Source organism: Tiliqua scincoides, chromosome 2, assembly GCF_035046505.1.
Source record: "Tiliqua scincoides isolate rTilSci1 chromosome 2, rTilSci1.hap2, whole genome shotgun sequence".
NCBI classification, from domain to species: Eukaryota; Metazoa; Chordata; class Lepidosauria; order Squamata; family Scincidae; genus Tiliqua; species Tiliqua scincoides.
In genome coordinates, this window is record NC_089822.1 from 166,212,758 (window position 1) to 166,235,065 (window position 22,308).

The 22,308-nt window shown below is 43.0% G+C and overlaps 2 protein-coding genes across 6 annotated transcripts in view; one reads left to right on the plus strand and one right to left on the minus strand.

Moving 5' to 3' along the window:
- Positions 1-272: 272 nt before the first annotated feature.
- Positions 273-21,524, plus strand: WDR45B (WD repeat domain 45B). Of its 4 annotated transcripts, none has more exons than XM_066613451.1 (11): positions 325-415; positions 3,370-4,086; positions 6,501-6,575; positions 7,722-7,823; positions 9,481-9,568; positions 12,653-12,747; positions 13,374-13,564; positions 14,363-14,448; positions 16,259-16,360; positions 18,934-19,055; positions 20,214-21,524. In XM_066613451.1, exons 3-11 carry the CDS (start codon positions 6,518-6,520, stop codon positions 20,318-20,320), a joined length of 951 nt encoding a protein of 316 aa, XP_066469548.1. In that variant the 5' UTR covers positions 325-415; positions 3,370-4,086; positions 6,501-6,517; the 3' UTR covers positions 20,321-21,524. The 4 variants fall into 4 exon arrangements, with proteins under 4 accessions (XP_066469547.1, XP_066469548.1, XP_066469549.1 ...); XM_066613452.1 differs by having other exon boundaries at positions 3,370-4,082; XM_066613450.1 differs by lacking the exon at positions 3,370-4,086 and having other exon boundaries at positions 273-415.
- The window catches only part of FOXK2 (forkhead box K2), a 77,146-nt gene continuing 64,463 nt past the window's right edge, over positions 9,626-22,308 (minus strand). For both annotated transcript variants that reach the window (XM_066613449.1, XM_066613448.1), the window contains exon 9: positions 9,626-9,839. In XM_066613449.1, coding sequence (XP_066469546.1) covers positions 9,835-9,839 — 5 coding nt within the window. In that variant the 3' untranslated portion in view covers positions 9,626-9,834. The remainder of the gene's footprint in view (positions 9,840-22,308) is intronic.

Here is a 22,308-nt window from a genome sequence, read left to right on the forward strand (position 1 = left end):
CAACGGGGCTACTCGCGGGTAAGCGTGGATGGGGTGGCAGCCTGACTCGTCTGCCAGGCCACGCAGCGCAGCTTCCCGAGCTGGGGGCTCGTCTGCTGGCCCGGCCCGGCCCGGCCCTGCGTGGCTGAGACGCTCTGCGGACTCGGGAGAGGGCTGACAGGCGAGCCGGGGAGGGAGGCGGCGCTCGATGGCTCGGCGCTCCGGGGCGGGGCGGGGCGGGATCGAGGCGCTCGGTGCTCGGGCCGCCGCCTGTCTTAGTCCGGAAGGAATCGTGGTGCGGCCGCCCCTCAGGCGCTGACCCTTCGGAGCTGCGAAGGACCGCCGGCCTCGGCCTCCTCCCGCCGCGCCATGAACCTGCTCCCGGCCAACCCGCACGGGAACGGGCTGCTCTTCGCCGGCTTCAACCAGGACCACGGTGAGCGTCTCGGGGGTCCGCCTGTGCCCGTCTGCTCGGGAGCAGGTCTCGCTCCCTCCCGGGCCAGTGTGCACGGAGCCCGTCCCGTCCGTGTCTCCTCAGAAATGAGTCCCACTAGGGCTAACGGGGCTTACTCCCGGGTAAGTGTGGACAGGACGGCAGCCTTGGGGCACAAGCCTGAGTCTGTCTACTCAGAAGTAAGTCCCACTATGGCCAACGGGGCTTACTGCTGGGTAAGTGTGGAGAGGGAGGCAGCCATGGAGTCCAAGCCTCTGCATGTCTACTCAGAAGTAAGCCTCATTATAGTGAATGGGGCTTGCTCCCAGGTAAGTGTGGAGAGGATGGTGACCTGAGTTCTCCCCCCTCCCCCAGACCGCTCCTTTGCTCTTAGGCGCCCCCGCAGGGGGAGGGGAGAACATGAGAGGACCCAACTCAGGCGAGCCTTGTGTCTCTCCCCCTTCCTTTGCCTGGACCCGCCTCTGAGGTCCCATCTGCAGTCAGTCGCAGCCCCCCAGGCTCCGCAGAGGGGAGGAAGCCCCTGCCACAACCCCATGTGGGAACTGGCGCCTCGCTGATTTCTCTGGGATGCTCCAAAGATGGTATTGAAAGCCATTCCTGCCCAATGTTGCCTATGTGCAACAGGGACCAAATGTGCACACCTGTGGGCTGGTTGCTGCTTTTCCTTTGACTCTCGCTATTCTTTCTTTCTGCCACTAGTTCTCACTGTTTCTCAGACTGTGGGTTGGGTGGGTGGCAAGACAATTTCAAGGGGGTCCCCATTCTTTTCAATATTTTATTATTTAGCATATTAGACTTGATGCGAACATGGTATGTGGCTGCATTTGGGGAGTTTTGTACTTTTAATAGGCTAGAATGTATATACTCTTAACAATACTAGTCAATGGGGCTTATTCCTAAGTAAGCGTAGATAGGATTGTGGCCTAGGATTGTTTAAAAAGTCACTTGATGATGTCACTTGTGGCCATGATGTCACTTCCAGGTTAATGACATCACTTCCGGTGGGTCCTGACATTGTCGTTGGCAACCTTCAGTCTCGAAAGACTATGGTATCACGCTCTGAATGGTGGTTCTGGAACAGCGTCTAGTGTGGCTGAAAAGGCCGATTCGGGAGTGACAATCCCTTCCACACTGGGAGCAAGTGTAGTCTGTCCCTGGTCTGTCTTCCTGGCTATGGGCCTTCCTTCTTTGCCTCTTTGCCTCAGTCTGTTGGGCAAGTGTCTGTTCAAACTGGGGGAGACCTTGCTGCACAGCCTGCCTCCAAGGGGGACGCTCAGAGGCCAGGGTTTCCCACCTGTTGAGGTCTACTCCTAAGGCCTTCAGATCCCTCTTGCACATGTCCTTGTATTGCAGCTGTGGTCTACCTGTAGGGCGCTTTCCTTGCATGAGTTCTCCATAGAGGAGATCCTTTGGGATCCAGCCATCATCCATTCTCACGACATGACCGAGCCAACGCAGGCGTCTCTGTTTCAGCAGTGCATACATGCTAGGGATTCCAGCACGTTCCAGGACTGTGTTGTTAGGAACTTTGTCCTGCCAGGTGATGCTGAGAATGCGTCGGAGGCAGCGCATGTGGAAAGCGTTCAGTTTCCTCTCCTGTTGTGAGCGAAGAGTCCATGACTCGCTGCAGTATAGAAGTGTACTCAGGACGCAAGCTCTGTAGACCTGGATCTTGGTATGTTCCGTCAGCTTCTTGTTGGACCAGACTCTCTTTGTGAGTCTGGAAAACGTGGTAGCTGCTTTACTGATGCGTTTGTTTAGCTCAGTATCGCGAGAGAGCGTCGGAGATCGTTGAGCCAAGGTACACAAAGTCATGGACAACCTCCAGTTCATGCACAGAGATTGTAATGCAGGGAGGTGAGTCTACATATTGGCATTCTAAAAAGTGGGTCCTGGGCTAGACCACAGATTTACCTTGTCTGCCAGTTCAGACTTCAATACATAGCTGTACTCTTTCCCGCCCCCCCTTTTTAATTGTGCAAAACAAACAAACCCAAAAAATCCCCTTGCCCCCAAAATGTTACTTTTTAGCCTTTCTCTATAAGAAGCTGCATATATTCTCCCCCTTGACACACTTGCTGCTTGGCATGTTTATCAGACCGGTCTTCCTGTCACTTTCTCAACTCTGTCATCACTTTAACCGTTCAGCTCAAAAAAGCAAGCATTGGAACTACTGGGATTTGTTTTCCAAAGTAGCTTCTAGGTCAGTACATAGAAGGATCACAGTTGCTTTTTCTCAGGTTTGCTTCAGAGTTCCTCATCAAAATGTAGCTCTTTCTGAAGTGCCTTGTCAGCAGGTAGTAAGAATAGTTGCATTACTTTTGAACAAGTAATGTTCAAGGCAAGGCAAAGAAATTTTAAAAAAATCTTCTACAGCTCATGGCCTATAATGGGGCTGAGTGTGAATGCCTGCAACAATTGCCACTTTACAACCATAAGCAGTTTGTCATTTGAACCTAGTAGGGAAGCCAATAGGCACCTATGCTTGCAAGTTGATGAGCATCTTTGGTTTACAGTGCTGTGTTTTGTTCAGTCACTGAATTTCTTGAAGAAAACCAAGTGTAATAGAGTGTGCTCATGGGACTGTTTTGGGGCAAGGTGGGGTAAAGCTTCCATCTGCATCTTGCTGTCCTTTCCCTGTTCTTCAGCTGGCTGCTGAGCCATTTCACACAGTACAATAGTATGTGCTCAGTAGGGAGCAGCAGCCAGTTGTGACATCAATACTTGTATAATACACATGTCACAATCCTACTTAAAGTTCATAATATTAAAAATTTTAATGTTTGTAGATACTTTAACTTTCTGAATTGGCAGCTATTTCTCAGCTACCATTCTTTTTTGTTTTTTTGTTTTGTTTTTGCAACTAACAAAATGGGAAATGAGTCATTAGAGCAATGCAAATTAGAATTCATCCGTTTCCTTTCCTTCTATTTCAGAATAGCTTGTCCTGTCCTGTTCTGCCACTTAAGGATTTACTAAAAACAATTTAAGACTGAAAAGATAAGTAGCACACATCTTACACCCTAGGCTGTTCCCATTTCTTTAGCCTGCAGTGATGGAAAAAATCTTGTATGACTTCACTATATACTGTATCCTAAACAACCCTTTCTGACTGTGATAATGGTAGTAGCTTAAATCCAGAGGGAGTACTCTTGTAGTCACAGGCATATCCAACCCTGCTGCCAGTCCAGACTATTGGGTGAAAAGGAACGGAAATAAGGAGGGAAAACAATCTTATTCAGAACATGAAAGTAGTTGCTATTGATAGGCAGGGATGCACTGAATTCTGCACTTGATCAGGCTACATAGCTGCAATCCCCTGTACAGTTAGCTGTGAGTAAGGATTGTTAAATACAGTGCAAGGGACTTGCTTCTGAATGCACATGCATTAGATCAGGTTGTAAGAGAGAAAATGCACATGGCATTCTCCAAGCATTATCAGTGTTTTCAGGCTATATAGTACACAGTTTCTACATGTTCTTATTTCCTATTCATCTGCATTGCAGATGTGCAGAATTGGGGTAAACATAAGTAAAGCTCTGCTGGATGAAGCCAAAGACTCATCATCCTGTTCCCTGGCAGGGAATTCTTCCTGCCTTTGCTCCTCTGCTGTGCAACTGGTATTCAAAGGCATACTGCCACTGAACCTGTAGGTAGTGAATACATCATGCACTGTAGGGGTAACACATATGCATGTTCTTATGAGCCACATTGCACCTGTGTTTGAGATGGGTGGATTCTTGTAATATCAAAGGACATAGGAACTGGTCGTACAGATTTATTTTTTTAATACATTTAAACCATGCCTTTCCTCCACTCTGTACGTGCCCAAGGTAGCTAACAAAATATATAAATATGCATAGAAGGGCAGAAGCTGCAAAGACATGAGTCAAAAAGCAGCTAAGTGTACTGGAGGCATGATATAACTAAGGATCATTCTGAGACTTGGGAATGGTGGGTTTGGGGAGGGCTGCTGCAGTAGAGTTAAGCAGGGCATCCTGAAACTGCATTAGTAATTGGCAAGGTCACTTACAGAAATATTTCATGTTACTTAGCATGTGTAAGCCTTTACATGTGTAGCAATATGTTCAATCAATTTGCAAAATTAGCTTAGTGTAGGATATGGTGTGCGTGTGTTAGGTTAAGGAACCTACAGGCTGTATGATGCTCCTTTGTAGGCAGTTTGATTTGCTGGAACTTTATCTTCAATTTTTTAAAAAGCCAACAAAGCTGTTAGTTTTGTTGAAGAGTATATCTGAATGTATAATAGTACAAAATTCTGATATGGTTTTCAGTGCCATTCAAATTGTTCACCTATGAGTATGTGCAGCTAGAATGAGGAAAGGGAAGTTTGGGTTGACTGAAAGAGAAGTGTGTTCTAGGTAAATATGGCTGGGCCCCTGTATCTGCAGATCCCATATCCACAGTTTCAGTTATCCGCTGGTATGGGGAATTCCCCACCCACACCCATTAATGTGTTTTAATGCCTTAGCAGGGTGAAAATCTGCTTACTTATACAGATTGCTATAAGCCTAGAGGCTTATATTGCCTTGCAGGCTGCCTTCAAGCTGGGCTACTTGGAAAAAAAAAGTCAAGGTCAATAGGAAGCAAAGTTAGCACAGGGAGTATCTATGGTTTCTGCATCCATGGGAGGTCATGGAAAGGAGCCCCCACGAATATGGGGGCATGCCTGTACACTAAGCTACAGAACCATGGAAAACCAATGAAAATCCAATATACAGTTCAAATGTGGGAGGGGGATGGTAGGTGTTGGAGGAAATTAAAAATAGTTTCCTCTTTGGGGGGTAAGCAGAGTAGCTTAAGCAGCAGACCCCCCTTTTTGGGTATCACCCCAGGGAACCTTCCTCACCCAGCTGACTGCTAATCAATGAAAACAAAAAAGACAAAGAGGCAATGGCTTGTTAAAGTTGCAAAAAAAAACAAAAGAAGTTACTTACTTACAGTTCCACTGAGTGTATATTTACAGCATCTGATTCGGATCAGAGGTTCAGCTAACACTTAGAGATAGCAAGGCCCTAGAGCTGCCTCGCCCTGCATGCCTTGTGCTCAAGATGACCTGGGCATCAGAGCCCTGGTGTGTGCCATCTTAACAGTTAGGTGGTCAGAGGACAAGAGGAAGTGCTCAGAGGAGAAGGGAAGGATAAAGGGTTAGGGCCACAGACAGACAGCAGACAGAGTTGCACCAACTCCAGCAGTAGGTGGGTGGGTGAGTGAGCAGGGTATCTCCCCCAAATAATACATCTGTCATTAACTACATAAAACTAAAATAGGTAGCTGGAAGAGCTCTCAATGTAAGCATGTCGTCATGTGCAGTCCAGGTCAAAAACCATGCTTGTCATAATGACGATTCTTTGTATCCCTTCAACCTACAGTATGAGTTTTGATGGGTCAGTAACTAACAGCTTGAGGATCTAAGGATCTTCACAGTTTTTTGTATATTACCTTTCATAAGAATGTACACTTTCCCATCTGCTGTCATGGAAACAACTGAAATGGTGTAATGAATTCAACCTATATCTTCACTCAAATTTCTGTTCAGTCATGAACTGCCCATGTGATGTAAAGCCTTGCATATTTTGCTCCATGGCATCCTCTCCATCTCTGTACAATAATTACTGATAGTCACCTACAGGGTTGTTTATAAGACTTGTAATGTACAAGGCAACTTACAATCTATAGGAGCTTTTGGTCAAGCCATGTGGCTTGTTGGAGCTTTTGGACTACACCCACTGAGACTCGGGTTCAAATCCCTGCATGCTGTGAAGCTTGTTGGAAGACACTGTGTCAGTTACATGACGTAACTCAGCTGTACAGGGTGGTTGAGAGAATAAAACAGAGTAATGCTCAGGTATGTTTCCCTGAAGTTCCAGGAAGGAAGACTGGCATATATGTGAGAAATACAAAGCTAAAGGCAGCCATTTCTATTCCAGTCTGGTTAGTAAGCTAAACACTGTGTCTTGTAGAAACCTTCGTTTATGTGGATGTCTGGATTGAATCCTGAGATGATTATCTCCTTTTGTTTAAAAAAAAATTCTTTTGAATTTAGGGTGCTTCGCATGTGGAATGGAAAATGGATTTAGAGTGTTTAATGCTGATCCGCTCAAAGAGAAGGAGAAACAAGGTGAGGTGCTTCCTTGGTATCCATGGTTGTTCTGCTATGATTCTTTGATCTTAAAAGTGAAATGCAAAAGTGAAAAAGTTTAAAAAACATAGTCCTATGGATGTTTACTTGGAAGTAAATCCTACTGAGTTCAGTGGGATTTGCTCTCAGACATGCATAGGTTTGTAGGCTTCAAGCAGCAAGTGCAGCTTACTAAATTTGACTTTTTTAAAAAGTTCTTGGCAATACCATTCATTCTTGCCTGGAGAATGTCTTGACCTGTAATATTGTGGCCATAATGTGTTGGAGGAGGACCTCGGAACAAACTTATCTGAGAGGTTGCTAGTGAAGCATTGTCTTGAAACAAGGTAGGGAAAAGTTTCAAGGTCAGAGGTGTTAGAAATAAGGGCAACACTGGCTGCAGAGAATGACACAACATTCTTCAGCAGTTAATAACTTTTCAATCATCAGTGACAGGTTAACTGTCTTTACCTGAACTTCTAGAGAGATGGATGTGCATAGCTGAGCTCTTTCAGTAGTTAGTACTGTACTCACAAACCAAGAGTGATAAAACACATAACCTAGTTTGTTTGTGTTTCATGTTTCTACGCTGTTAGAACCTCTGGTCCTAAACCAGATGCAATATAAATAAGTACAGTAGTGCCTCGCAAGACAAAATTAATTCGTTCCGCGAGTCGTTTCGTATTGCGAAATTTTCGTCTTGCAAAGCGCGATTTAAAACAAACTCCCCCCCAAAAAAGCAAAAAAATTTGTCTTGCGAAGCACGGCCATATAAAAATTCGTCTTGCGAGTCACCAAAAAAAAATCACAAAACGCTTTCGTCTTGCGAGTTTTTTGTTGCGCGAGGCATTCGTCTTGCGAGGCGTCACTGTATTTACTGAAAGTAAAATTTCTTTGGTCTTTTACCTCACCCTCAGTTTTTATTCCTTATGTGAATCATTTAGTCTTAACAGCAAGTAACCTGATGTTAGAAAGTCATTTTGACTGCAGGAGGAGTTTTGCTTACCAACCACTCCAACAAGGGGACTGGACCCTAGCGGTGCTTTAGCATGTCTTAATAGTCATCTTGATCTGCAAATATATTTTAGTATTAGCAAGTCTTTATATTGACCGTTTTAATTAAAAATCCTCTTTTTCCTCTTCCAGAATTTCTAGAAGGAGGTGTTGGTCATGTTGAAATGTTGTTTCGCTGCAATTATTTAGCGTTGGTTGGTGGAGGAAAAAAGCCCAAATACCCGCCTAATAAAGGTACAGTAGTGACTAGTAAGGATTAATTTAAGTCCAAGTCCAGCCCTAGAAGCTTACAAGTTGTTAATTTTTTAACTGGTGTTGAAGCGCACTAGCTATGACTGTAAGAGTAGTTTTCAATTTGTATAAATTTTAATTTGGCTGTTACCCTCCTTCTAGATGCATTAGTTACCTTCTTGCTGTTTTCTCTCTTCCTCTCCCCCCTTCCCCAGCTCTCCTGGTCATGCCACGGAGAGCTGAAGGCTTTAAGGCTCCATCACAACTGGATATCTTATATCGGGTCACAGCTCCCTGTCTTGCCTCCTATTCAATTACAATTTATAAATTTTAGTATGAAAATAAATTCTGAATTGCTAGCTGGAACTACTCTGTTAATGTGGAGTTTGGAGTTGCTGTTTTTTGGCAGGGGAGAGCAAATGTACAGGTTGAGTCTCGGTATTCGCATGGATGGCAAAAATCGCATTAAAGCAAATCCGTTTAAAAAAACAATGGCCCTTGGCTCAGTGATTTGAAAACAGCCTTTCTGAACTTCGTAATGCATCAAGCAGAGAATCGGTCTGTCTCCAGGCTCTTAGAAAGTCTTCAATGCTAGGCAGCAATCTCTCCCTTGACCAGGAGCTGCAGTGCAGGGAAAGAATGGAAGAAGTGATAATCGCCATTTAACATTCTTTCACTTGCTCAGCGGAAAGGGAGAGGTTGCTTGCCTTGGAGTGAAACTGCTCTAAGTACCTGGAGAGAGAATGATTGATGGATTGTCAGCCGGCTCCCCCATTCCCCCATTCATGAGGCTATTGTTAAATGACTTTTTTCCTTTAATTTAAAGGGCCCTTCTCATCGCATTGAGATAAAACTGCAGGTGAAAAATCCGTGGATAATTGGGTTATACCTGTACTGTATTATAGAGAGGAGCAGTGACTGAAGAATCCATTCTTCTGGACTTAAGCCAGTAGCTATACCAATTTCCACCATATAGTTCCTCAGTTCTTGTATTTTTCCAGATGGCCAAACTGATTTTTGGATAAGTAGGGATAATATTGTACTTCCTCTGGTAGGAATGAATTACTCACAGTAATAGCTGGATGGGTTCCATGCCAATAAAGGTTGTTGATTTGAATTGAGCTGGATGAGAAGAAGGGAATAAGTCACAGAATGGTTCACACAAGCCTTACAAGGAGTTGTTCCTTTGTGATAGATGAATTCAGACTGTAGCACCTTAAAGACTAATACATTTATTTTGGCATAAGTTATGCTAAAGTCCATACCATCGGATGCTTCTGCTGAAGTATATCTGTTAGACTTAAAGATGCTACAAGCTTTTTGTGTTGACTGCAACAGACAGTTTCAACTACCCCTCTAGAAGTTGATGGTAAGACTAGACTTTGAAAAGTCAGGCTTGGGGAGTGTGGCTTCCCTTCTGTTGTGTTAACTGTGCATTGTGGTATGCAGATAATTCTTCATGGATAGAGGTGTTTGAAAACAGAGGGGTTTTTACTCAGAAGTAAGCCCATTGTGTTCAGTAAGACTTTGGCTGTAATCCTATCTTACTCACTGGAAACAAACACCTCAATTCATGGAACTAGACTTTCAAATTTGCAGAATTGGGTGTGCTGTTGACTGTTGCATTTTTGGACTAATGAGAGCGCTTCTGCTTTTGTAGTGATGATCTGGGATGATCTGAAAAAGAAGACAGTCATTGAAATAGAATTTTCCACAGAAGTCAAAGCAGTTAAACTGCGAAGAGACAGGTGAGTCTGGTCATACTGTATTTCACAGAAAGCCCATTTTGTTTCACATGTAGGTTTTTTTCCCCCATGGCCTCAGCTTCTTTTGGAAGGAGAAACCTGTGGAATGTTGCATCATAACATCAAACTAAACATCTTGTTGAGCTGTTTTGGATGTGATGGAAGAGGATGGCAGGACAGGATATTCAGTTGATGTGTGTCTTATGTTCCCCACATCATCTCACAATCTTGCCCAGTACCCAGAGCAGGGAATTGCACTAGCACTTGCTTCAGCCTGTGTGGAAGAAAGCACATAAAGTCAACTTTTGGATAAATTTGAGTAGCTCAGGCATTGAAATGTGTGTTACTTGTAAGTCTTTCCCCCTCCCCCAGTTATGGTTTGGTTTGAATTTTTGTTTTGTAAATTGTGCATTTTTGAATGGATGCATGGGATGTTCTTGTTACTTCCTAGACCATACACTGAAGAAATTGATGGGTACCTCTGCAGTTGAGAATATTAATGCTGTCTTTTGATGTCTTAAAGTAGTATCATGTGATCTGAGGATACGCATTGTTACCGGGTGTGCTTTTCATCATGTGAGAGAAATCTGTTGCATTGTAGACACAGAGTTCAGTGACCATGGTCTATAAGAAAGTGTAGAAGTGCAACAGCAACAAACTTTTTTTGTGGAGATAATGTTAGCGGAGTGGGAGGGATCAAAATACAAAGTAATGCACTGTATTCATTTACAGCGCATGTTTGTACCTCCTCAGGAGGAAGATGTGCCAGCGCACGGAGGTGTGCTGGAGCATAGAGGTTGCATCCAGCCTCCATGGCAGCTCCCCCAAGGTAACTTGCATTGGCTGAGCTCAGCCGACGCAGGGGTCGGGGGTGGGTGGGAGGGAGGGGTGGGAGGGAGGCATTCTGGGATGGGTGGGGGGCTGTCCCAGGGGTGGGCGGGGGGGCTAGAGGAGGTGCTGCCAGATCCCAACCCCATTACCCAAGCAGCACAGAGTGACTTCAGGCTGCTCCGCTCTCCTTAGACTTGCGCCACTTCAGGAGATGGCACAAGTCTGAGGAGACCCATGGGGCTGCAGTGGCTTACCCGGAGGTAAGGGGAAGAGTTTCCCCTTACCTCTGACTGAGCCACTTTGGGCACCTATCCTGTTCCAGTGCAAGATAGGATTGCGCCGTTAGTCACCCTAAGCATAAGCAGTTTCTAGGTAAAAGAGAAGAAGAGAGTAAGAAATCCTTACAAGGGGTAGGGGGTGCATAATGTCATGAAAAAGAGGGGGAAGGATGTAGGGAAATTAGAGGGTTAACTGAGGGAACTGGAAAACTAGGAGTTTTGTGGTATTGTAGGAAGAGAGCTGAGGGAGACCGGAAGAGAAGCTAGAGCAATTTGAAGGTTTGGATTGTGGTATTGTAGATCTCTGTAAACAAAGGATATAGGCAAGAAATGAGACCCATGATGGGCTGTGAAATTGCTTGTGGTAGGCTGGTTAGTCTCTGTGATAGTTAAGGGTATCCACCTAAAATGAAGGCATGGAGCTGATCTCAGACCTCCCCTTAAAGCAGTTAACAATAGAATACACCCAGAATCCTAAACTCCCAGTCATATGTGCATACTTGCATATGAAGCTGTGGCTGTTTTCCTGGAGGAACAGCCCCATTGCAAGTTGGTCAACAAAAGACTGGCTTTCCAGGAGGCACTAGGACAGCAGTCCTCACTTGTGCTCTAGAAGAGAAGGGGGGGAAGCTGGAAAGAGAGTTGCCAGTACTGGGTACTGGCTTGGTACTGTGGTTCTTGGGTAGCAGAGGAAGGGGGTGCTTCATGCAATACTAGTGACTAAAATGAACAAATGCAGCAACAATGTAAAGGGCTGGTTAATGAAGGAAGAGCACAAGGGGTCTGTCATCCAGCTTCTTGTATACTAAATTTCCATAAGAACATTTGGGATCTTTTGTGGAGTGAGCTCATCAAATAACCTTATTTAGTGTCTTGATAGCCCTTAATTGTGCTCCCCCCCACGCCTTAAATGGGTGCCTCTGTTTTGCACCCTGCTGAGTGTGTAGCAAGAAATTGAGTCATTCTGTAAGTCAGTGTCTTCATTACCATTGAGTCCTTGATTGAATTCAGCTGTGGAGTTGATGAGGATTGGAAAAGGGGGGTTGTTTTCATTAGCATTTTTGTTTGTTCCAAGTTGGGACGCTCATAATGTGTGGCTTTGGTTTGCTGCTTCAGATGTGTTGGACAAGCAAAGTGCAAACAATAAACATAAACAAGCTGTTTATGGAATATTTTCCAAGAAATAAAAACCGGCCCGTTGTGTGGGTGAGGAGGGAGGATGATTACTCTGACAAATTAAAACTGTGGCCTTCCCAAAGCCTGTGGGTTTTGAGGCCTCTTACTTTACTCTACTTAAAGGTCACGGTACTGGCCTGCCTTGTACTCTTCTGGCAAGCACCCAGTGCCACCACATATGCATGTGTACAAATGTCCTTTGTCACACATCCAATACTGAGAAAAAAAGTTGGTCTAGATTTGGTCAGTGTCAAGACCTTCTTGTAAATGGCCTTGAATGTCATGATGGATAAAAGACAGGATCTAAATGCAATGAAACTGAAAGAGTTTTGATAGTCTCACTGTTGACACAGTCTAGAGCAGGGGTGTCAAGGCCCGGGGGCCAGATGCGGCATGCAGAAGCCTTTTATCTGGCCCTCGGACTCTCAGCTGCTGAAGTGTTACTTCTGAAAGGGTGACCCACAAGATAATTGGGCTCTCCCATATCTTGAAATATGATCAAGATTTGTGTATTTTCTCTTCTGTCATTTGCAGCTAATGTGTTCCTAAGCAAGAAAAAGTGCTTATTTCTGGTCATGACCTGTTTAATGACATCACGTACTGCCTAATGACTAATCACTTCCGACCCTCAGCAGGCATCATAAATGCCATTTGGCCCACTGTATGAAATGAGTTTGACATCCCTGATCTAGAAAATGCAAGAAAATAATGTACTTGGTACTAAATCGGCTTAACTGGACAGAACGTTTGTTAGTAATATGAGCGTGTGTGTGTTGCGCACACACTGCCTTGTCTCTTTCAGAATTGTGGTAGTTTTGGATTCCATGATTAAAGTTTTCACATTCACACACAATCCTCACCAGCTACATGTCTTTGAAACCTGCTACAACCCTAAAGGTAAGCTGTTTCCAGTACGAAAGGTGTAAGTAGGACAAAAACATGTCTTGGGTGGTTTTTTGCTGTTGTGCTCCCTGAGAACAACAAATGTCATCTTCACAAGCCTCCTCTTGAAAAGCAACATGCATCTTTTGGACGCATTATTGAACTGCTCAGTCCCATTAAATGTACAATAAAGCTTAAGAAGTCTTTTGTCTTCCATCTTCCTGAACCCAGTGAATAAAATCTGAAAACAGCTTGTGGGAAAAATGTAGCTGCATGAGGGCATTTCAGTATTGGATTGAAATTGCTTATTTGAACATCATTTTTTGGCTACATTTATACAAGAATCTGCCTAGTAGCTTCTTTTTTGTGCAAGGCACGCAAATATGAGTTTTACAAATTTGAACCCTGAATTTTTGTTTGCTTTGAAAAATATCTGAGTATTCAGATATCTGTTTTCTTGTGTTTTCCATCTGGTGGGCCACTGAGATTCAGGAAGCTGGACTAGATGGTTCTTTGGTCTTATCTAGCAGGGCTTTTCTTACATCCTTATCCTGAGGCTCTTAAAGTTTTTAGGGGTTAATGGGAAGAGATATGGTAGTAAACATAGCTGTTTTTCAGAACTTTTGAATTGTGTTTTTTAGGTCTTTGTGTCCTGTGCCCAAACAGTAATAATTCCTTACTTGCATTCCCTGGAACACACACTGGACACGTGCAGATAGTGGACCTGGCAAATACAGAAAAACCTCCTGTAGATATACCTGCTCATGAAGGGGTCTTGAGCTGCATAGCTCTAAACTTGCAGGGAACAAGAATTGCCACAGCGTCAGAAAAAGTAAGCAAATTAGCAAAGCTAGTTGACTAGAAGGCCACAGAGCAATTCTTAATGATCTAGTATTAAGATGAATGTATCATGTGATGTCTGCATGGGATCTGTGTAACATTTTTATTTTATCGCTCCCCCTTGACTACCCCACTGGGGAAGGCTATATCTGGTACAGAATTGGTTTCAAATTCTTAAAACAAGTTTCTAACTACTGTAGTTGTGGTGAGGCATCTGAAAACATGCGTGCTCCACCTTTAACAGCATTAAAACTCCATTTTTAACAGCATTTAACTCCATTGTTTTCAACAGCAACCTGTCCCTCATGCACTACTTCTAACTGGTTCCCCAGTGGCCTGTCCCCAGTTAAGCCTCTCATACTGGTGCTTCCTGCTACCCTATTGCTTGCCAGAATTTTCCAAAATTTATAAAAATGCTGAGTTCAAAATAAACAAAGTGGATCAAGTTTATGCAAACATCCTCAATTTTTTTTCCCCAAAATGGAAATTTCCTTGGTGCTAAACCTGGGTATACTGATGCAGATAAAGTATCCTGAGAGCAGATCCAAGCCCACTGGAAAGACAGTCCTTGATTTTAAAATACTTTGATCAGTTTTGAATTGAACTGTAAATAAGGCAGAGCATTCCATACAGTAAGGTGTGATAGCAGCTAGTGGTAAAAGAATGTAAACAATTTCTCATCTGTTTAAGCAATTGCATCTTTGCATCATGATTGTCTTGGGAGACCTAACATTGCTTTTAAAAAATTCTTTCCGTATGTCTTTGAAAAAGTGTTTTATTGCTTTTCAAGGGGACTCTTATAAGAATATTTGATACATCATCAGGGCACTTAATCCAGGAACTGCGCAGAGGATCTCAGGCTGCCAATATCTATTGGTAAATTTTGCAATTTTACTGATGGGTTAAGAGTGCCCCAGCAGCATGTTTAGCTTTAAGGCATTAGAGAGTTGGGTAGCTGCTTTGCATGGATGGGAGTGTTTTCCTGCTTGCTAATCACACTTGTAAAATTACTTTCAGGGTTTCTTTAGTTAAGGCATATGGACTTGTAGATTTGAGATGAATTATTTGCAATATTAGTGTATGAGGACTGAGATGTGTTGACTCCTCACTTACCTGGGAGTAAGCCACATTGACTGTAATGGAACTTAGAGCCCAATCCTATTCATGTCTACTCAGAACTAAGTTGCTGTAGCCAAACTTATGCCCCAAGACTAAGTACTTGGGGGCTTGTCTTGGGTATTTGAAGACTTGCTGGAGCTCGTACAACTATGTTGTGTTCAAAATATCTTTAAAAATTGTGGCCTCTAAGAGGTACCATCAGCAGCAGTACATCTTAAAGAGGGATTTAATCTTTGGTCAGTGTGTGAAATATAAAATACAAACATCAGTTAAACAGGTATACTTTTCAGTATGTTCTTAGCTCATACATTTGGGAAAACCAGAATCTTTGTTTCTAAATCCAGTTAGATGGTCAATCTCTGCATCTTACTGTTGGAATGAACAGGAAACAAAGGGTTTCCTTTGTTTAAAGCAGGGGTCTCTAAACTTTCAGCTTGTCAAGGGCCGGGGGGGGGGAAAATTCAATAAATATATTAGAGAGGGAAGTTAGATGAATGAATAGATGGGCTCAAATGTCCAGGATTTCAACAAGCACCAGCACAGCCCAAGAAATAAAACACACACTTAAATGGACCCCCATTTCCCCATCCGACAAACACAACTCTGGTTGTGTTTGGTCAAGTGGGCCAGAGGCTCTCAGGGGGCCAGAGGCTGGCCACGGGTCGGATAGAGGCTGTCCGCGGGCCACATCTGTCCCCCGGGCTGGGGCTTGGACACCCCTGGTTTAAAGAAATGTAATTAATATTATTCCTACAACCTGGTTGATATTGACTATGAAAACAAGATAGTAAACCAGTGGTTCTCAAACTGGGGTGTCGTGATGCCCCAACATGCAGAGACAGGCAAAATAATGATTATGACTCGCTTCTGGTTTTGCAATCGCAAACTGTAAGTGGGTCACAATCGTTATTTTGCCTGTCTCTGCATGTTGGGGAGCCCTGCGGGGGCTCCCCACACCCCCAGGAGACTGCTGCAGGCTATGGTAAGTCTCAGCAAGCCCCTGCGCCCCTCTAAAGCAACGCAAATCATGTCACTGACTTCCCCGTCCCCCACAAGGACTGACAGTGGGGATCGAACTCCCTAGGAGTTTGAGAACCGCTGCACTAATCTAAGAAATAGCTGGATCAGTATGTAGCTTTGCCCTAAGCTACATAAATTATGAATCTGTTAACATTTCTTATAGTGTGAAGGTGTTCTCCCTATTCATGTTTGCTTCCAAGATATGTGCTTATTCACTTTCATGGTTGCTGATGCTCTGCTCAGTGTTATGTTTTACTGTTAAAAGGCCATCTGATTAAGCTTATTGGATGTCAGTTGATTTAGCCTTGGCCATTGGACTCCAGGTGCCTTTGTTTTGTTAACTTCCCAACAAGCTACAGGTTGAGAGGTTTCAAGCTTTATGGGTGGGCAAGTCGGTCTATTGCAGGAAGACTAATTGACAAAGAAAATGCAGGAAAACCAGGAAATAGCAGAAAAGGAAGCAATTACTAAGTAGTTTGTAAAGTTTGTATACACATGTTGGGTGCAGCATTGGTACAAACAACTTTGTTTCTCGCCTTTTCATTAGTATTAACTTCAATCAGGATGCTTCACTTATCTGTGTGTCAAGTGACCATGCCACAGTACACATCTTTGCTGCCGAGGATCCTAAAAGGAACAAGCAGTCAAGGTAAGAGGCTGGGTGGGATGAGAGGAGGACTAGGCCTATTCTCTGTGAATAGTCTGTCAAGGAGTCTGTCAACCATGATAGTGAAATGAACTTTCATGTACAGTATATTGCATGCCTTGTTTGTAAAATTCCAAGATGTAGGAATTTGTCTAAGCCATCAAGAGTGTTCTGATGATTGGAGCCTTTATTGAGGCATACCATTGGTTATGTACAATTTATTTGGCCTGGAAATCTCAGGCAGAGGTCTTTCCAGGCTCTGTCACCTATGAACTTTTTTTAACAAAAGATGCCTTTGAGCAGGGGTGTCCAAAGTTTTTGGCAGGAGGGCCACATCATCTCTCTGACACTGTGTTGGGGGCCAGGGGAAAAAAGAATTAATTTATGTTAAAAATTTGAATAAGTTTACATAAATGAATATATTAAAGATGAACTTATATGAATGAATGAAGGTCTTGCAATAGCTCAAGGCCTATAAAAGGCCTTGCACAAAGCAAGGTTGACCTTTCCTTTGCTGCTGCTACTGCATCACAGACATGAAACAACAAGCAGTGGAGGGGAGCCCTCATCCCACAGCTCACGCGAGAGGTCAAACAGTTGCCCTCATGCTGAGAGCAGTTGCATCAGGCCAGCGTGGGCTCCAACAAATCTGTGGAGGGTCAGAGGCTCATTGGAGACTAGGGGCTCCCTGAGGGCCGCATTGAGAGGCCTTGAGGGCCGCAAGTGGCCCCAGGGCTGAGGTTTGGGCACTCCTACCTTTGAGGATTTGTGTGTGTAAAGCATGAGCCATGGTTCTTGTGGTGGTGGCAGCAGTAGTGTAGAAATTCCTACCCAAGGGACACTTGCTTTCTAATTCAAGTGTGGAACATTTACTTTCATTCTATCTGTTTGAAGACTTAAGACTATCTTGTTTGAAGACTCAAGAACAGTTTATATAAAACTGTATAAAACTCTGTAAAACAGTTTATATAAAATGGTATAAAAATGTGAAAAATAAGTAAAATAAATATATCCCACACTTTCGCCTCAGGAGGCTTCCGAGGCAGCTTACAACATTTTACAATGCAATACAATACTAAAACTCTCAGGCTAATGCTGGTCTCCACAGAAGCTGGTATTATAAGCTCTGTCTGGTCTGAACTCTTTCCCTTCATGGCATGTAGGAAGAAGATTTTAAGTAGTCCCGGGGGGGGGGGGGAGTGTCAGGCCCCGACACAGTGTCAGAGAGCTGATGTGGCCCTCTTGCCAAAAACTTTGGACACCCCTGGCATAAAGAAAACATCATGCAGCATGATAAAACAGAATAACATTATACAGCATCAATAAAATGTTACAGCTGATGATGAAAATGTTTCAGAAGTCCTTGCATCACATAAAGAGGTTTAGCACCTCATGTTTTAGTTGCAACTATGAGCAGCCCTTAGGTTTCACTTGTTTTTCTACCTTGTTCTGTTCCTTAGGACCATATTCACTGTAATTTGTAGAAACACCACAAAATAGATGCACAGCTTTATGGGTGGCCTGTCCCCACTGTTCTGTGGCATGTGCATTTCATGCTCCCTTGTACCTCTACCCACGCCACACGTCCTCCAAGGGTCCTGAAGAGCACTTCACTTAAAGCCAGCAGTAGTACACCCAAGAACAGGGGATCTTATGGATCTCTGTCCTACCAAAGGGACAAATCAAAAATTTGATCCAACCTCCTGGAATGCCTTCATGGGCACTTGTCCTCTTCTTTGTCTCTCGATCTCAAAGTGGAATAGAAGTATACCTATTGAGTAATTGAGAGGTAGATCTGGCCTCCACAGGAAACCTCATTGTTTTCGTGGCACGCCACCCCATTCCCAAATCCTGTATCAAAAAAATCTTAGTATGGCTAAAGAGGAATGGTCTTATATGCAGTATATAAGGGAAAATCTATATAGATAACTTATACAGAGGTAAGAGTGTACATACAGTTGATAATTATGCATGAGTAAAGAGAAGCCACTAGATAACAAAAACACACATACTCTCTGAATTATAAGTTCTGTTCTGGTCATCCTTACATGTCAATTTTTATGTAAGTTGGATTTCTTTTTGCACATGAGCAGGGAAAGAACTGTGCAAGGAGAAGATGGGCAGCCATGTGGTAGTGGGCAAGGCTTATGGAATGCTTTGCCATGGTTCAAAATCACTCTAGTTGAGGCTCACAGAAATTTTCAGAAGGACAATCTTGAAATTTCACTTAAGAGAGCAATTGGTATAACACAGCAATGCTTTGGCCTGGCTTTTGAATTTTTTTAAATGTTAATCTAACAATTTAATTTTTAAACTGCTGAACCCATAATCGAGCAAGCATGAAAGGTTAAGCAAATGGATCTCTCAATTTGTGTTTGAAATGCGTGGGAGTAATTTTCTGACTGGTTGGTGGTTTTAATATACCTAATTCCAAGTTGTCTAAATATTTGTAATTTTGACCAACAATAAAATTAGTCACTGAAATAATTGAGGCACCTGGGAGCCAGGTTGCTTTGATGGTTGGAATTAAGACTTCAGATTGTATTGAAGGGGTTTCTTTACTTTTTCTCTTCTAGCTTAGCATCTGCCAGCTTCCTGCCCAAATACTTCAGTTCCAAATGGAGTTTTTCTAAATTTCAAGTTCCGTCAGGCTCTCCCTGCATTTGTGCCTTTGGAACAGAGCCGAATTCTGTCCTAGGTAAAGTACTAGATCCGCAGGAGGAAAATCCACCTCCAAGCACATCCTATGAGTTTGTGCCTATCTAAACAAACTTTTAGCAGGTTCACTGTAACCCTTTTTACTTGAAATATCAGTTACAGTCCTAGAGTGGTTGAGTTTGTCAGTGGTATAAATCAGAGGTGTCAAACATAAGGCCTGCAAGCCGGATGTGGTGCAGAAACCATTTATCTGGCCCACATGATAGTTGGGCTCTCCCAGCACTGACATTGGCTGCTGAGCTCCGAAGTGATTTATTGGCAGAAGAGGCATTGCTGAAACAGTAGCCCATGTGATCATTAGGTTCTTCCAGTGCTGCCCTTTCAGCAGAGGGAATTCTGTTGAGGCTCTGGGAGGGAGAGATCAGAGACCTCAGGAGGCAAGGAACAGTATGGTGGAGGAGGCAAATCAAGAGGAATGAGAAAGGGAGATGCTTTTGATGTTACTAGGAGAGTCTTTCGTAGGCCACCCTTTCAGCCTTGCTGCTTCTGCTGAGGTGTTACTTTGCAGAGCATCTCTCAGCAGCTGCACTACAAAGTGGCACCTTGGCAGGCCCGCTGAAAGAGTGGCCTGTGTGATAGTTGGGCTTTCCCAAATCTTGAAAATATGATCAAGATTTGTGTATTTTCGCTTCTGTCACTTGTAGCTAATGATTTTCTAAATGAGAAAGTGCTTATTTCTGATCATCACCTGCTTAATGATGTCACTTCCTACTTAATGACATTACTTTCAGTCCTTGGCTGGTGCCATTAATGGTATTCAGCTTGCTGTGTAAGAAGGGTTTGACACTTCTGGTGTGTAATGTTTAGATTACAAGGCGCATTTAATTCTCCAGACTGTCGCCTGAGATCCTAGCATGAAGAGCAGTGAAATGAACTGCTTCTGGGGCAAGACCATGGAATTGAACTGAATCTAATTCCACTACAAAACAATTTAAATTACAGCTTATTCTTTGCAGTCATCCAATATATAGCAGTAACTACCTTAATAGAAAAATAGCACTTTACCCAAGTATGGGTAAGCAGTAGGTCTTCTCTTGCAGTGTTCAGTGGTACTACAGAAACTGCTCAATGAAATAAAGTGTAAACCAAGTTACTCTGTAGTTGCCAACTTGAAACGCCTTTCTCTCTCTTCTTGCAGCAATCTGTGCAGATGGCAGCTACTACAAATTTTTATTCAACCAAAAAGGAGAATGCTCTAGGGATGTCTATGCTCAATTCCTAGAAATGACTGATGACAAACTTTGACTGAACTGCTGGAAGTATGTGGAGGGGAAGGGCGTCCAAATCTCCCTCCTAATTATTCTCCCTCTCTGAAGAGACAGCCTCTGACTACCCCAGCAGTCAACAATGCTGCTCAGGATGGGACAGATGATCTTTAAGAAGCCAAGGCCAAAATGTTCAGAACAAGACAGAGGACTAGTAATTGTCAACAGCTGGTTTTAAATGTTGGTTTTGGCTGCTGTTGTTCAACTTTCTTTACAAAAAAGTTTCAATAGCCTGTGCCTATTGAGTTTCTCTCTGTAATTAACCTATGAAGCTTCGTGCCTGACATACCATAAGGCTGAAAGGGAGGGAGGTTGGTTACAAGTGTTTTAAGCAGTTAGTGAACTCAACATACAAATTGGGAGTTAAGTATTAGGATGGGGGAGGAGATGGGCCAGACAACATGGATTATTTGTACCAGCAGCTTTTTGCCTTTACAAGTACCCATTTCCTCCTCTTCCTCCTAATATCTAGAAAGCAGTCATCACCAGTTTGCTCTGAGTTGTGCTTGCTCAGGGATAGAATGCTCAAGTCCTTGTTTCCATTGTTATGAATGTGTTACCTTTTTAATGTCATTTGTCAAACATGCCAAAATATATATCCTGTTAAGAACAGCATTAAGTACTGTACTCAAATCAACATTCTGCAGGGTAGGATGTAAATGGCATGAGAGGGTGTTCTCAAGCTCATAGCAGATAAGAGTTGTCTAGATATTGGAACTAGAACCATTCCAGGCAGTTAAAGGTTTGCACTTATGCTGTGCAAAGAGAGGCTGTGAGGGACAGGCAACTCCTTGTTCAGTACACTTGTAACCTGCAAAATGTCCTTCACTCATTTAGCAAGTTTACTATGTTTAGAACAAGCAAATCTACTGGCAATTCGTAAGTGACAAATTGCACATCTGCATTTCAGGTGTTTTGGAAAATGTGGTATGTGGGCACTTAATTTGAAATTACCACCACCTTTCAACAAGCACAACTTTGGTTATTAGTTTCCTTGATAATTTCATGCTTCAAAATGAATTGAAGTCTTACTTCACAGGGTAGTATCCCAATTTGTCATTTAACTAAAAGCTGTATTCAGACTTGTCAGTTTGCATGTTGCTTTTAAATGTGTATTTAATCATGAATGTTGTTTTGCACACCTTTTGTAATATTCTTTTAATTAAAGTGACTAATTTGCTGTATTCATTTTATAGTGAATAGAATTCTATGTATGATCACAATTTATCTTTTTTTCCTCTTGCCTTATGTAGCTGAAGATGAAGCAATGGAATGACACTTAAAATGGTTCATACATCAGCAGTAGCAGCCTGTTCTGTCTCATGCCAATGTAGATATTATTGGACTTCACATTGGGTAGACTTCACAGGGAAAACTAAGTGACTTGTTTAAAACCACTCTCTCCTGCGATGGCTGTTGATAAGAAAGAATGGAAAAGGGTTTTAATTTTAACCAAAAAAGCCTTACTACTGAACAGTATGGACTGTAGTGTTGAGGTGCAGGTGCTGTAATAATTACAGAGATCTTCACATAGCTTTTTGTTGACTTTAAGGCAAGTTGTAATAAAAGTTAACTCTCTAGCAGTAGCCCCCTACTTGTTCCTTTCCCTAGGGGCAGCCTTTTTCCAAAGGATTTCTTTTCCATGTAAAGACTAAACTTAAAGATGCACTAGGCTTACAGGACTAAGCAATATGCTTCTATAGTGGGGTGTCAGACAAGCTTATTGCATATTCAGTGAGAAGTAAATCCTGCTATGTTCAATATGTCCTAAGCTGCACACAGTTGCTTTTTATATTTCTGCACAAAGTTCTCAGTGGTATTGTTTCTTTGCATCCAAAAATATATGGAAGAGGAAGTGGTGGCTAATTCCAGTAGAGGAAACAGTTTTATCAGAGGAACAGTTAAACTTAAGACAGGAGAACACATGAACATTTAAAACCTAGAACTCCCATTATGTACTCTATTTTC

Excerpts from the sequence above, each read along its gene's own strand:
- WDR45B (XM_066613450.1), top strand. The coding sequence starts at position 349 with ATGAACCTGCTCCCGGCCAACCCGCACGGGAACGGGCTGCTCTTCGCC. Across the intron at positions 6,576-7,721 it reads CAAAGAGAAGGAGAAACAAG|AATTTCTAGAAGGAGGTGTT; the intron begins GTGAGGTGCTTC and ends TTCCTCTTCCAG. Across the intron at positions 12,748-13,373 it reads AACCTGCTACAACCCTAAAG|GTCTTTGTGTCCTGTGCCCA; the intron begins GTAAGCTGTTTC and ends TGTGTTTTTTAG.